The 15,648-nt window shown below is 39.1% G+C and overlaps 1 protein-coding gene across 1 annotated transcript in view; it reads left to right on the top strand.

Moving 5' to 3' along the window:
• Positions 1-11,870, top strand: part of EPHA6 (EPH receptor A6) — a 429,534-nt gene extending 417,664 nt beyond the window's left edge. Inside the window, exons 15-18 of the mRNA XM_039335687.1 lie at positions 6,209-6,358; positions 9,245-9,438; positions 10,355-10,504; positions 10,890-11,870. Of these exons, the coding sequence (XP_039191621.1) occupies positions 6,209-6,358; positions 9,245-9,438; positions 10,355-10,504; positions 10,890-11,004 (609 nt within the window). The 3' untranslated portion in view covers positions 11,005-11,870. The remainder of the gene's footprint in view (positions 1-6,208; positions 6,359-9,244; positions 9,439-10,354; positions 10,505-10,889) is intronic.
• Positions 11,871-15,648: the final 3,778 nt, after the last annotated feature.

Raw genomic sequence — 15,648 nt, 5'->3', positions numbered from 1 at the left:
GGGAAACTCCCATAGTCACGCCTCTTAAGGCTAATGGGGACATTCGCATCTGTGCAGATTACAAATGCACCCTAAATAAGGCATTGCAACAACATGCCTATCCTGTACCTGTAGTCAGCCATATTCTGGCTTCCCTCAAGAGGGGGTGTGTTTTTGCAAAGCTAGATTTAGCACAGGCTTATCAACAGTTACCTGTTGATGAAGCTGCTGCTGTAGCACAAACCATTGTAACACACAGGGGGGCATTCAAAGTCAAAAGACTACAATTTGGAGTAAATGTGGCTCCTGGAATTTTCCAAAGCATAATGGAAAATACCTTGAGGGGTATACCAGGGGTTTGCCCCTATTTTGATGATGTCTTAATAGCTGGAGACTCCACTCAAAATTTAGCTGAGAGATTGAGGGCTGTCCTGCTACGGTTCTGGAAAATAGACCTCAAGCTAAAAAAAGACAAGTGTAAAATTGGGGTACCTTCTACAGATTTCCTGGGATTCAAAATAGATGCCAATGGGATTCATCCTGCTGAGTCCAAATTAAAAGCTATCATGCAAGCTCCTAGGCCTAAGTCCAAAGCTGAACTACAAGCTTTTCTGGGCCTCTTGAATTTCTATAATGCATTCATTCCTAACAAAGCTAATGTAGCTGAACCACTTCATAGGCTTCTGGACAAACAGGCAGTGTGGCAGTGGTCACAAGCACATGAAGCAAGCTTCAATGAGGTTAAGACCTTACTCACATCCAATAATGTGCTTGCACATTTTAATGAAACTCTCCCTGTGTGCATCGCTTGTGATGCCTCCCCTTATGGGGTGGGAGCAGTACTTAGCCACCTTAGACCTGATGGAACTCAGGTTCCTGTTGCGTATTACTCCAGAACCTTGTCTTCTGCTGAGTGAAACTACATCCAGATCGACAGGGAGGCCTTAGCTGTTGTTGCTGGAATTAAAAAATTCCATGGTTTTTTATATGGCAGGTATTTCACAGTGTACACTGACCATAAGTCTTTGTTGGGGTTGTTTACCACAAACAAACAAACCCCCCATATCATCTCCCCTAGGATGCTGAGATGGTCCATCTTCCTGTCAGCCTATGACTTTTCCTTAGTTCACAAACCTGGTAAAGAAATGGGCCATGCTGATGGCCTCAGTAGATTACCCTTACAGGTAGTGGAGGCTGATCCTGCCCCTGCCATCAACATCCTTTCCATTCAGGCATTGCCTGACTCACCTTTAAATGCCAGGGATGTGGCTGCTGAATCAGCCACAGATCTCACACTCCCTTGTGTCTTATCCTGGGTTTTGTCTGGATGGCCAGAGAGTTGTCCAGGTACTGAGTTTCAGAGTTTCTGGCTTAAGAAACATGAGTTATCAACTTTTCAGGGTTGCCTGCTGTGGGGCAGCAGAGTTGTTATTCCTACCTCAATGAGGTCTAGAGTCTTAGGTTCCCTTCATGAGGGCCATCCTGGCATTGTAAGAATGAAGGCGCTTGCGCGCAGCCATTTGTGGTGGCCTGGGTTAGACAAGGAAACTGAGGCTAAGGTGCACGCATGCCATCTTTGTCAGCGCTCATGCCCAGAAATGCCCCAGGCTCCTGTGCATAGATGGGAGGAAACACAGTCACCTTGGTCTAGGGTGCACATCGATTACGCTGGGCCCTTTCAGGGTCAATTCTTCTTGGTCCTGGTTGATAGCTATTCAAAATGGCTTGAGGTTGTACCTGTCTCTTCAACCACCACTGCCAAGACCATTCAAGTACTGAGGGGGATTTTTGCTGCACATGGGCTTCCGGATGTGTTGGTGTCTAACAATGGCCCTCAATTCACCTCTTCCGAATTCCAAGCTTTCTTACAGCCAACATGATTCGTCATGCCACCTCTGCACCATTCCACCCTTCCACCAACGGTATGGCTGAATGGATGGTCCGCATCACCAAGGATGCTTTAAAGAAACTGACCTATGGAGACTGGCACCACAGGTTGGCAGACTTTCTTCTTGCGTATCGCACCACACCTTCAACTTCTACTGGGAAAAGCCCAGCTGAACTTCGCTGGAGGCGCAAACTGACTACTAACCTTGACCGGTTGCACCCGGACAGACTGCCTCCTAAGGCTACACAACCCAGGGCACCAAGGTATCTACAAGTGGGTGCCCCGGTATGGACCCGTAATTACGGGCCAGGTCACTTGTGGGTTCCTGCTGTAGTATGCAAGGTTACCAGTCCCTTGTCATACGAGGTCTCGTTGGATGATGGTCGTGTCCTTCAGCGGCATATTGACCAGCTGTGTACAAGACTGTACTCAACCTCAGAAACTCCTGGGCCTTTTCCAGGGGGGGAGGGGGACCTCTATGGGCAAAGGGATGGGTGTTGGCAGCAGCCGGGCCCCAACAGAGAGGCCGCAGATGGCCTATTCCAGGATTCCGCAAGTGTTCCAAACAGGAATCCATGGGAACTAGGAAACACACAGGCACCAGTGCCTACTCCAGCCAGGGAGTCACCCAGGGGGCATACTCATCCTTCACCAATACCATTCAGCACTCCAGTCAGGGAGAATAACCGGGAGCATCCTAATAACTCAAACATTGCAAGAGAGCTGGCACACAACCAGTCTAGTTGGCCCAGTACTGCTACTGTTTCCAGAAGGAAGTATTCACACAGGGAGGTGGCTGGAGAGACACATCCCAATTCTGACACCTCCGGCACAGATGGGGAGGCAACTGAGTTTTGGGGAAATATTGAAGCCCTAGACAGTCCCGTTACGGGACTGGGGAGCGAAGGAATGCAGCCCCTTGATAGGTCCAGTGTGGGCCTGGGAGGCACTACAGAGTTGCCTAACAGTGGCAGGGGCCAGAGAGCCTGCAACTAGGCAGGTCAACCAGGTTATTGGGAGAACAAAGTCCTGGTCTGACGAGCCCGGTGGGCAAGCAAGCAGACCAGGCATCAGGGCACGGTCCATGGGGACCACCAGGGTTCGAAAAAGGGGGCAACTTCATGTCATCCTCTGGGCAAAATGAAATTGGGGATTATCAGGATCTAAGGAGATCACAGAGAGTTAAGAGATCTCCTAAGTACCTTGAAGACTTTGTAACTCTGCTGGCAAAGCAGAAACAGTGAGAGGGTGTCTGTTGTTGGGAACAATGGAAATACGGGCATTGGGTATTAATCCCCAGAATAATAGCCCGGTACCATTGGAGCATGGGTTGGCACACCACGCTCGTGTTGAGGTCGCATGTAATTATTCATATAGTTCAGTGTTTCCCAAACTTGACAATTTTAAGGCATGTGGACTTCAACTCCCAGAATTCCACAGCCAGCGTTGCTGGCTGTGGAATTCTGGGAGTTGAAGTCCTCATGCCTTAAAATTGTCAAGTTTGGGAAACACTGATATAGTTTATTAGTCTTAGCCGGGTGGGAAGGGGTGTTGTGTCCTGAGCCTGCAAAGGCAGGCTCGGGACGTTGCACCGGTCCCGGGCAGTTGCAAGCTGCCCGGGACCAGACTGGCTGGCGCCGGCTTCGCGCACATGCGTGAGGAGCGGAGCGCGCCAAATGTTGCCATTTGGTCCGGGGAAGTGTTCTTAAGAGAGGCAGAGAGACCTGCGTGCCTCAGAGCTGAAATGGAGTTGAAGAAACAACAATAAAGGCTTCTTGACACTACGAGATGCTCTGTGATTTATTGCCATTAAGCTGAGGACTCAACAGGTATCATCTGTCCAACTTAGGAAAAGCTACAATTTATAGTGCTTTGTCTCTGTGTTTGCCTAATATACTAAGGAAAAGAAAGAGTTAATGAGATTGTGTCTTTGTATCTCTGTGTGTGTGTACATACCAAGATTTACAATTGTCTTTTGCCAGTTGACTTGTTAACCAGAACCCAAACTTTGATATATTATTCAAACCCAAGGAAACTGCTATTTTAGTTTTGGGCAAACCAGAAGGAGAAATAAGAGTCATTTTGATGTACTGGTTAAAGTACTGGACTAGAAACTGGGCAACTGTGAATTCTAGTTATGCCTTTTGTATGAAAACTGAAATTTACATTTCCCAAAACTCATTATAAATTTAAGAAATTATGTTCAGCTGCAACATGTTAAAATATGCCTTAGATAATCAGTCTAGGAGTAAAGTGACCATTTTGGATGATCTGATATATAAGTTTCGTATTGGTAAAAATGCATATTTATTTTAATTTGGTGATAGAGCACTTGTAAACAATAAATTTTAATAAATATAATTTTATTTATAGCATTGTTATCAGAAAGAGAAGCATACTAGGGCTGAAGTTTTTTTACCAGTTTCATCAAACACTATAAATATTATTTAAGCTCTGCAGAAGCAAATACATCCCTCTATTATTCATGAATAGACATTGCTTAGTTTCATGTTTTACTAAGTATATGTATGTATAAAAAGGGTAACAGATTTTTTTTGCATAAAAGTATACTTTACAAAAAGTAATTGAGTAATGAAATTTTCCATTCCTGTTTATCTTATGGATTTACAAAAGGAACCATCATCTATGAAATATTAAAAATGCAATTTTAGCCATTATGTGTATAACAGGAGATTACACTACACTACAGTGCTGTAGATGTGCCATATACAGAAGAGATGTATCTTTATGGAATTCTCTAAATGAATGTTTGTAATTTTCATTTCTATTGTTTTACTCTATTTAGTATTCAATAAACCAGAAAACAATTTAGAGAAATGCAATAAAAAAGAAAGAAAAAATAAATTGTTTATTAGGATTTTGAGTTTAAGCTTACCCCCAAAACTAGGTTAGAAAATTAAACTAAACTAAACTAAAACTGGCAGTGGGGAAAATCTATGCCTCAAACAGAAGCCTTCACAAAAGAATATTAAAAAATATACCATTCAATGCTCCATTATTTGGTTATTATATTGTTGGTGTTAGTATGCAGATTTTAGAACTTTGCAAGCAATTAAATACATCTATACTATTAGTTTTCTCTATTTTAGAGTCTCCTGATCTCCCTCATTTCAGGTTTTTTATTTAATTGATAAAGATATCAAACAGAAATGATTTAGAAACAAGGATACTGATACAATGCTTCTAGTTAAAAAGTAAAGACTTATATGAATTAGAATTTAGGTTTTGAGAAATGGGAAAATTCAGGTATGGAAAAAAGGCATATAGAAACAAAAGACAGAAGAACTAAGATCTAATGCAACTTTAGGTATTGTTGGCTATGCAGTAATAATAATAAAGATTGTATTTTTATTTAGCTTGTATCCATAATAATTATTTTCTCAATTTTAGCTATTTTCTGTTATATGTGATCATAGATATTTAAACTGTGCCATGTTCTTGTGAGACCATATGACTAGCCAATTTTTGTTCTGCTAAACTGGAAGAAGATTAATGGAATAAATTCAAAAATATTTTAAAAATGAATTGAAAGAGAAAAATCATAGAATATTCATTTACTTAACAGAATTATGACCAGCAAATATATTACACTACAAAGCTTAATAGACCAGGGTGCATTTTGATAACTATCTGGATTTGGATCCAAAACTTATTCTATGATAAATACATTAATATTTAAGATAACAAAAATGCTATTTTTATTACTGTTAAACAAAATAATTAATGTAATGTACAATTGGCAGATTTTACAACTAATTACATGAAAGCTAGTGTATTATACTATGTTGGTAACATTTACAATCCTCATTTAGTAAACATGATTTATAAGCAGAAATAGTTTAGACTTGAATTTAACTAATATGCACAGTTTAGAATGTTTGCAGAAGTAAAAGACAAATGTGTTTTGAAAGTAATAACTACGAAATACAGATGAGCCACAATACATTTTAGATAAATAGATGAACTTTAATTCAGAAGGATTTACTTTGCATCATACTTTGAATATAAACTTTCAAAGAAAACAATAATGATGGCACTTTAATTCATGATCAAAGTGAAATACAATAATTTGCCACCTATTCAATCTGAATATGGTTAACATAATATTAAGTGCCTTAAAGAACTAAAATGCATTTAGTTTTCAGTTATGATACAGTACTAGATAAGTAATGTTCTGTTAATACATGAATTATAACAGAATATTTCTGTTTCTGTCAGCAGTTATGAATTGCATTTATTTTAATATGTTTGTAGGATTACTCACTGGAGAGTATTTTTGTTAGATTTAAATACTGAGAATTTTTCAATATATATTTTCAGGGTGGAAAAATACCAATAAGATGGACTGCTCCTGAAGCTATAGCCTACAGGAAATTTTCTTCTGCAAGCGATTCATGGAGTTATGGAATTGTCATGTGGGAAGTAATGTCATATGGAGAAAGACCATATTGGGAGATGTCTAATCAGGATGTAAGTTTTAACTAGTTATTACAGTTATTATTTTTTCAGGATGCATTTATTCCATTGTTTATTGAAAAGAAAACAAAAAAACTACAACTATCCAGGAGCACACTAGTAATAAGTCCTACTGAATATAGTAAGACTTGGCTTCTGAATAAACATGCAAAGGAATCACTGTTACTACCACATACTGTTAGAAAGTGGAAAATAAAAACTGATTCCCCATTGATCACTACTAGCTGCAACTAATATAGTTTAAATCGCCATAGAACAAGTACCATTGAAATTCTATTGCTAAAGTCAAATTATTTAGTATTCTTAGCTTTGACATCAAAGATTAATACCTGGGGAGAAACATAATTGAAGCAAAAGTTTCAGGATAGAAGCAAAACTCTTGTTCATTGTTCATTTCTACTGCAATCTCTTTTGGTATGATTATTTAGCATGTGGGGATTGTAAGACATGATATCATGAGACTGCATCACTTAACAACTGCTGTTCCTCACTTGCACTTGCCACTGATAAGCAAGTGCAACTCATGCAACTAAAACTTTCAACTTCCTATTGGCTTCCCAATTAAATGTGCTTGTGGGAACATTGAAAAACATCACCTGACCTGGGATGTTGCAATGACCAGAACTACAAGGACTCATCATAAGTACCAGTTGTTCAGCACCATTGCAACTTTGAAAGGTGACTAGTCCTAACCCAAGGACTAATCATAGCATATAACAGTGATGGCAAATCTTTTAGAGACCGAGTGCCCAAAAACCAGCCCCGCCCTCCTACCCACCCCTACTCTGCTCCCCACCCCACCCTCTCCATCCCTGCCCCACCCACCCCCAGCCCACCCTGCCCCCAGCCCGCCCCGCTCTACCCCCGCCTGCCTGCAGGGCCATCCACTGCCTCCATGGCCTGCCGCAGATCACCCAGGCGACCCAGCAGTGCCATGGCAGCTACGCCCTCTGCTCATGCCCCGCAGAATCAACTACACACGATGGGATGCAAGGGCAGAGTCTTGTCCCAGTGCGATGTCCTTGGCTGCGCTATTCCGTGCAGGCCGACTCTCTTCCAGGGTAGCTGCTGGTGAGGAGGCCGCAGGGGAGGTGGGGCTGGGGCAATGGCACATGTGCCCCCAGATAGGGCTCTGAGTGCCACCTCTGGCACCCATGCCCTAGGTTCACTACCACTGGCATATAATATACATCAGCAGAGTTTCCTTTTTGTGCCTAGCCATAAGCCAATGGTTCTCAAACATCGTAGTACCCCTAAATGATAAATGAATTTGTGTGATTCTCACACCATAAATAAAATTGAGGGCAAGAAAGAAATATACCACTTATTTCTAATAATTAAATTTAATCTATTCATCGCAAAGTTTCTCCAATATTCTGCCATGACAAAGTATCAATTGCAAAAAAAAGCAAATCTCAGAATTTTGACTAAACTCTCGTCTGTGCAAGCTCGATCAAGTTTAAAAATATTATTAAGCCATAGGTGACCTACAGTTTGAGAACCCTTGTCAAAAACTCTGGTGTACTTTGTTCTGGTTTAACAAAAATAAGGCAGAAAAGCTGGCTGAATTACTTCATAGGGTTATAGTTAGGGGGAAACTAGGAATAGTTTATATAATATATAATAAAGATAAAAAGGATACATGCAGTGTTACCTTCATTTTAGATGTCAAAAGAGTTTCTCTCTTTGTCTTTCTCTGTCTCTCCCTCCGTGTGTCTCTCTCTCTCTCTTTCTCTCTCTCTCTCTCCTCTCCCCCTCTCTCTCCCTCCCTCTCTCTCCCTCTCTTTCTCTTTCTTTCTCTCTGTCCCTTTCTCTTTCTCTCTTTCCTCTCTCTCTTTCTCTCTTTCTCTTTTTTTCTTTCCTCTTTCTCTTTCTCTCTATCTCTCTTTTCTCCCCCCTCTCTTTCTCTGTCTTTCCTCTCCCTCTTTCCTCTCCCTCCCCCCTCTCTCTCTTTCCTCTCTCTCTCTCTCTCTCTCTCTCTCCCTCTTTCTCTCTTTCTCTCCCTCTCATTCTCTCTTCCCCCCTCTCTCTTCGTCTCTCCGATCTTCTGCTCAACTGGCAAGCTGGCTTTTTCTCTTATTGGGCTAGCTCAAGGGCAGACAACCTCGGCTCTTTTATGACTCATGGACTTCAACTCCCAGAATTCCTGAGACAGCATAGCTGGGCTAGCTAGCTCTCTTCTGCCCTTCCTGCTTCCTGCTTCCTGCAGAGATGCAGCAAAGGGAGGAGCCCTGCCCAATAAGCTTGTCAGCTCATCGGAACAGGGTGAGGCTACTCTCTTTTTTACACACACAGAGAGAGAGAGAGAGAGAGAGAGAGAGAGGAAGAGGGAGAGAGAGAGAGCGAGAGAGAGAGAGGAAGAGGGAGGGAGAGAGAGAGAGAGAGAGAAGCTCTGTCTCTGTCTCTGTCTCTCTGTCTCTCTCTGCAAATGGCAGAGGCTGGGAGCCGCAAAGGAAGGCTCAAAGAGCTGCATGAGGCTCAGGAGCCACAGGTTACTGACCTGTGACCTAGTGGGATCCAGAAGAGCCTTTTCTACTATGGCTCCACCCGCTGGCATCTGCTCCCATTTGGAATGCTTCCAAGAGTCCTTGAAGATATGGCTGTGCTAACTAATCTGGAGTCCTAATGGGGGTATGGCACTTTGAAGGGGAATAATGGGGTAGAAAACACCCCATCTCCTCACTGGGTGCACTTTGCTCTCTCCCTCTCTATCCTGCTTGGTTTTATTTTAACTGGATTTTAAATTTAAGATCCTTTATTGTTTTAATATTTTAGAGCGCATTTTATTCAGTGTCCCTAAGCTGCCTTTGGCGAGATGGGCAGCATACAAGTTTGATAAATAATTAAATAAATAAATCTCTTCCCCCATTTTTTGCATAGGTCATTCTGTCCATCGAAGAAGGATATAGGCTTCCAGCTCCCATGGGCTGTCCAGCTGCCCTCCATCAACTAATGCTTCATTGCTGGCAAAAGGAAAGAAGCCATCGGCCAAAGTTCATCGACATTGTCAGCTTCTTAGACAAATTGATACGAAACCCCAGCTCTCTTCATACTTTAGTCGAGGATGTACTAATGTAAGAACCATTTCAGTATGCTTCTTGTATGTTCGTGCATGATTGTCACCCTTTAAATAGGCATGTTAATTGCATTATATATGATGATTTTGATTTGTATTAAACCAGTCATTTTTTAATCATCATTCCTTTTTGTTTCCTCTATCATGTCAGATATTCTTAATTTTTTCCTTCAGTTATACCCTATACTTAATGCATAAGGCCAGTTCGGATGTTTTCCATATGATAAACTTCCATTGCTCCAGGAATCACATGCTTATAAAGAACAGTAATGTGGAATGATTTGTCACTTAGTATATACCAACAAATTCCAATTGTGTTAAAAAAAAATAATTACCCTGCATTTTTTAAAATTAGTTCTCATTCAAGTTTAAAGAAAAAGACTGATCAGTTATCTTCCTGCACTTATTTTAGTTATGAAATGGCCAAGGCACATGTATAAATGTCTTTTATTATGTATTCATGTCTGGTTTTATGATATACTCATATGTCTAGCAGTCTGTAGTTCTTGTAACTTCTCACAATCATTCAATAGGGAAGACTTCATAAGGAAATTCCTTCTACTGAGTATGTGTGTGTGTGTAAATTAAGAATCACAAAAGCTTTAATGCTTTTGTGTGTGTGTACATACACCCCAATATTGGGTCAGAGGTCCCTTATTAACTATTCTATAGCCTTATATCTGCATTAAATAGTTGTCCACTTTCTCTAGCCAGGACCCAAGGCCAAACATAGTAGCAACCAAATGTTGAAGTCTCATCTTTAGCTCATTTGAGACAACTATGATCTGGATGATTGAGAATCTCCAGAGGAAAAGATATCAAGAGTTCATAGCTTGTGTAATGTTTAATTTTCAGCCTAATGTACTAAGAAGGTATCATAAAACTAAATCAATAATATATTATTCTTTTCACAGAATGCCAGATTCACCTGGCGAAATTCCAGAATATCCCTTCTTTGTATCAGTCAATGATTGGCTGGACTCAATAAAAATGGGCCAATACAAAACTAATTTCATGGCAGCAGGGTACACATCTATGGATCTTGTTTCAAGAATGAGTATTGAGTAAGTACATTATTTACTGGGGTTCCTAACTTTTATAGAACAGTGGGTAAGATTGGAATTTTAGAAAGTGCAAGGACACATCACAAAATGGCAGGGATGAGTTAAGTCAACAAATATTCATTCCTCATAAAAATAAAATAGTAACTGGATTTGAAATATAATGAAAATTTGCATTTTAGTCTAACCATAGTCTAAAATGCAAACTTCTATTACATTTCAAATCCAGTTACTCAACATCTATGATTTCCATTTTCTAATAGTTTTCAGGCTGAAGAACAACATGGAATTGTTTGAATATTTCAGGTTTAAAAACAGCTTTGAACAATTTGTCTTTGTATTTTCTGTACTTCAACCAATATTTCCCAACATTACTTTTATCTTGCAGTGACATTAGAAGAATTGGAGTTGCTCTTATTGGACATCAGAGACGAATAGTGAGCAGTTTACAGACTTTACGGTTACACATGATGCACATACAGGACAAAGGATTTCATGTATGAAAATTCTAGAAGCAACTGTGTTTTGTGCCTCAGCATTTCTAAAATGGAAAATACTCTCACTCCTTCTTTCTTCCCAGCTTCAAAAACTGCAACTTCTTCATACTATAAACACAAATATTTATGTTAATTCTTCCAGCTTGGAATTTTTACTTACATTACATAGTTCCATCCTCAATTAACTGATGGTAACATCCTGGCCACTACTAAAAGACTGTTGCTATATGATGTTGAATAGTTTGGCATGGATGTATAACTTTATATAACAGTAAAGTATTCAGAAAACTTTCATCAACTTTTTTGAAAGTGAAGGCTTTCTTGGCTTGGAATTGCTACCTTCTTGATGTATTAGAGTTTGATGGTAAATTACTAAATAATAATAATAACAACAATAATGATAGACATTTATTTCCATGTTTTGTGACATTTTAGCTTCCAATATAAAATGTGCAATCAAGAAAAGAACTTGACACATGTATTTGTTTTATTGCTTACCAAATCTGAAATGTAGGGTTTTATTACTACATTTATTTTGTAATTATTACATTTAGTTTATGACAACTGATATGCTAGAATGGAAGCATAAAACCTCTTGGCCAAAATGAACAATTAAAAGTTTATAATGAATTTTTAGGTAAACAGATGTTTACAGAATTTGTGTATAAACAGATAAAGTGATTTATTGGCAAAGACCATCATCATATTTTTGTGATGCCAAGTGTTTAAATGTATTTGTTTGAACATCAGATTTTTCTGTCTTAGAAAATTTAGAGTACATTGCCAAACAAATTTAACCATTGAGTAGTTTTATTACTATTCATGTCTAAGTTTCTATATGCTTCCACAAGACTGAACTAAGTCCCAAAACAATGTAGTTACATAGACATTATAAATATATATTTAACATGAGAAAAGATAAGAAACTGCTATTTACACATAAGGAAAAATGTCTTTAAGCCATTCATTGTGACATATTTAACTTTTCTAGGTTGGCCATTTTTTTAACCTAGAAAAATGGCATTTTTTATAAAACTGTCATCAGTTTAATTCTCATATTTTTCGATCATGGAAATGTTTTCAAGTTTTCCAATGAGTACAAATGGAAGAACATTCTAATTATTACATTACTTTCAGGAAACATCATCCTACTTTTGTGACCAATGGGGGAAATATCTGTTTCAAAATATTTTTAAAAAGCAGCATTAAGGATGCTATATATTTGAGTAGTAAATGAGGCCATATAGGAATTGGTGCTCATAAATAGCCACTTCCACAGATACCTTTCATAAGCCAGACGTTTGAGCTATAAACTTTAGTAGCCATGTCATATTCCTGAAAGAAAATGCTGTTATCTGTATCTCTTATAAAAATTACATAGATCTAATTTGGCTACATCCTCACATTTTTGCATGGAATAAGTTCTGTACCAATATAAAAATGAGTATATTTGCATGCTCTAAAAGCCATGCACAAATTGCAAATAAGTAATAGTGTAAAGACATTTATAGAGAATTTTTAATTTATAATTCAAGAATGGATATGACTAACCTATACAAGGAAAACTTAAGATGGTCTAGCCATGTAAGGGAACTTAACAATAAGTTCAGTTTTTAGTTTACAATTAATGTACAATTTCAACTTCTAGTTTAGAGTGGGTTTGGGGGCAGGTGACTTTGAGTCAGTCTTACTACTGGTGACTACACAGGCTCTTGCAGTTTTCTTGGCAATTTCAGAAGTGCTTTGCCAGCTCTTTTTTTTCTAGGGTTGAAAGTGACTGGGTCAAAGTCACCTAGCTGCTTTGTGCCCAAGGCAGAACTGGAACACACTATCTCCTGGCGCCCCTAACCACTATACTAAATTGGTTCTTGGTTCCATTCAAAAATGGAAATGCTTAAAAGGGTATCTTGCATCAGAGAAAAGAAACACAGGAAAATGATCTTGACTAATAGTCTTTTTGTCTAATTTCAGTAAACACTTCTACTTGGCTTCTCATGCAAATGTTTTTTTTCTTTGTTTTTCACATATAATTTCAGGACTATATAACCTACTTGTAAATTAAGACTACTAGGATATTTTTTTTCTTTAACTTAAGCCCTTAAAATGCAAACAAAAACTATTTTTAAAGACATGGAATAAATAAGAATATTTCTTTTATTGCCCATGTATTTAATAGATGCTAATAGTCTGGATTTTAACATCTTTCAGGTACTGTTACACATGTACTATAATTACCATATAGGTACATCAGGTTTGCTAGCTTGGAAGTAATGTGTTATTTTATGCATTTTAATACTGTTTATGAAAAATTATCATTGTAATGATTATGGTGGGTTTGCTCTTTATCTATTAAAGGAAAAGCCATATAAATTATATTTTATATTTAAAAATACAGTCACATATATAGAAGAAATATTTCCTTTTTTTTTTTTTTTTGGCTTTTTAATTTGCCTGCCAAGTTTAGCTTCATTCCTAGACTTTTCTAATAGAGTTGTTTTTGGTTTTTTGCAACCTTATTTTATTATATTTTGTTAGCATACTGTATATGGATTACAGACTAGTTTACACAAACAAGCAACCTCCTAAAAGAAACATGAGCTCTGCCTGGGCAGTTGTTAATCCCACAAAGACAGCATCTTGCCACAACTCTTGTTATGGTTGAAACTATGGAGCAGGCAACTGTACATGATAAGCAAGCTCTGTAAAGCAAGCTTTAAGTTAGCAATCAAGGAGCTATGTCTTTGGAAAAGTCTGTGCCAAAAGCCAATTGCCAGGAAACCATTGGCAGAAGCAGCAATCCCTTCACTAAACAAAGGAAAAGACAAGTATCTGGCCTGCACTGATAACATTTTATAGCTATTTGAATTGTTGTCTGAACACAATGGCTACTCTTAAAATACTGTCAGTTCCTTCCCTTCTCTCTTTCTTGCATTTGAATGTTAAATTCGTCTGAAATGATGCCCCCCTTCAATCCAACATTAAATGCATATTCATTTTCCAAATTCCCAATAATCCCTTCTGGGAAAATTCTTCCTTGATCATAACAAGCACCAGCAAGATTCAGAATGCTATGCATGGGGGGGGGGTGATGTAGGAATGACCAAATTAATAATACAGGTAATCCTTGATTTATGACAAATGGTATCAGAAGTTTCATTGCTAAGCAATGTGACCACAATGAGTGACCAGATCACTTACTGACAGCATTGCTATTGTTAACTGAATTCCATGGTTGATCCACCACAATCTAAGCCATTCTAGGTGTGGCCCTTTTAGCTGTCCTGCATCCTGCCTTTCAGGGCAGCAAAAAAACCCCAGAACCAAACATCTCCAGGGCTGTTTGCCACTCTGCACTGAACTGTTTCTTGGTGTGCTGCAGCTCTGGGGCAGCAAAAAGCCCCCGATCTGCAGCACAGTACAAAGCTGCAGCTGCCCCTGGAAGCCTCAGTCATCCCAACAGTACAATGCAAAGCTGCTGTGCCCTGGGAAGCCCCAGTAGCAACAGTGTAGTACAAGCTACAGTCATTCTGAGCCACCTCAGCCCAGTCCACCCACAGTTGCTCTGTGCTCCAAGGCCCCTGTCACTCCACAGCCCCAGCTGATCTTTTCCAATTTCTTTCTGCTGCTACTGATGAAGCAGGTGTACCCTGGCCCTTCATGAGGCAGCTGCTGCCATGAGTGCATTTTCTCCAGGTCTTGCAAGGAAACTGCAGTGTGTGACCTGGGAAAGAAAGTCTCATTCAGCCAGCAGCTGTTTTGTGAAGAGCCCGGCTGGGCGTGCATGGTCAGCAGTGGAAGCAAGCAGACAGCCAAGTTAACTAGGCAGCATGTGGCATGGATAGCAGGGAGTCAAAAGGGATAGATGGGGGCAGGTAGGTGTGGGGGGGGAATTGAAGCACCCCTCCAGTCATAAGTGCTGGCAAGCTGCCAGGTGCCAAATTTTGATCACATTAACTGCAGAAGTGCTGCAACTGCTGTAACTTTGGGGACCAATGGTGTCCCCCTTTGTTCAGTGCTGCCATAACATTGTAATGTCACCGATTGAATGTGCATAACTCAAGGACTATCTGTATCTGAAGCTACTGCTCAATGTCCTTACTTTTAAGTAAATGTGAGGAAGATAAAAGTGTATGTATATATGTGTGTACATGTGTTTGTGTGTGTATATATACACATATACACCCACACACCTACATTAATATGGGACTAGAAGCTCTCTGTTTATATGTAATCACTCAATTTTTAAAATAACTGTCGGTACAGCTCTTCTTCACACAGTTATATCTATACCTTTCCATTCAGATGGCTGAAACAATACACATTATTCTCCATTAATCTAGCTACAGTATAAAAAGTATTTATTTCCTGTTTTATCACTCAATGGGGATATATATTTTCAACAGAAAGGAACAGGAGAAAAATAATGTAGTTGTATACTTAATATATTTTTATAATAAGCAACTAAATAAAGAGTAAAGGAATACATCCTTTTAGTAATGTATCAGTTAAAAATCTTAATGTTCTTTTGAATTCTGTCTATGAATTTGTTTTCTTTGTGTACTACATGTTTTACTCTATATTGTCTCCTATCCTCTAATAACGATTGTATAATTTCCAAGTTTTAGAAGCTATGTTTTGTTTATTCTCGGT

This window comes from Crotalus tigris, unplaced genomic scaffold (genome assembly GCF_016545835.1).
Source record: "Crotalus tigris isolate CLP2741 ecotype Arizona unplaced genomic scaffold, ASM1654583v1 scf7180000017646.2482762, whole genome shotgun sequence".
Classification (NCBI taxonomy): domain Eukaryota; kingdom Metazoa; phylum Chordata; class Lepidosauria; order Squamata; family Viperidae; genus Crotalus; species Crotalus tigris.
This window is presented reverse-complemented; position numbering and strand designations above follow the sequence as displayed.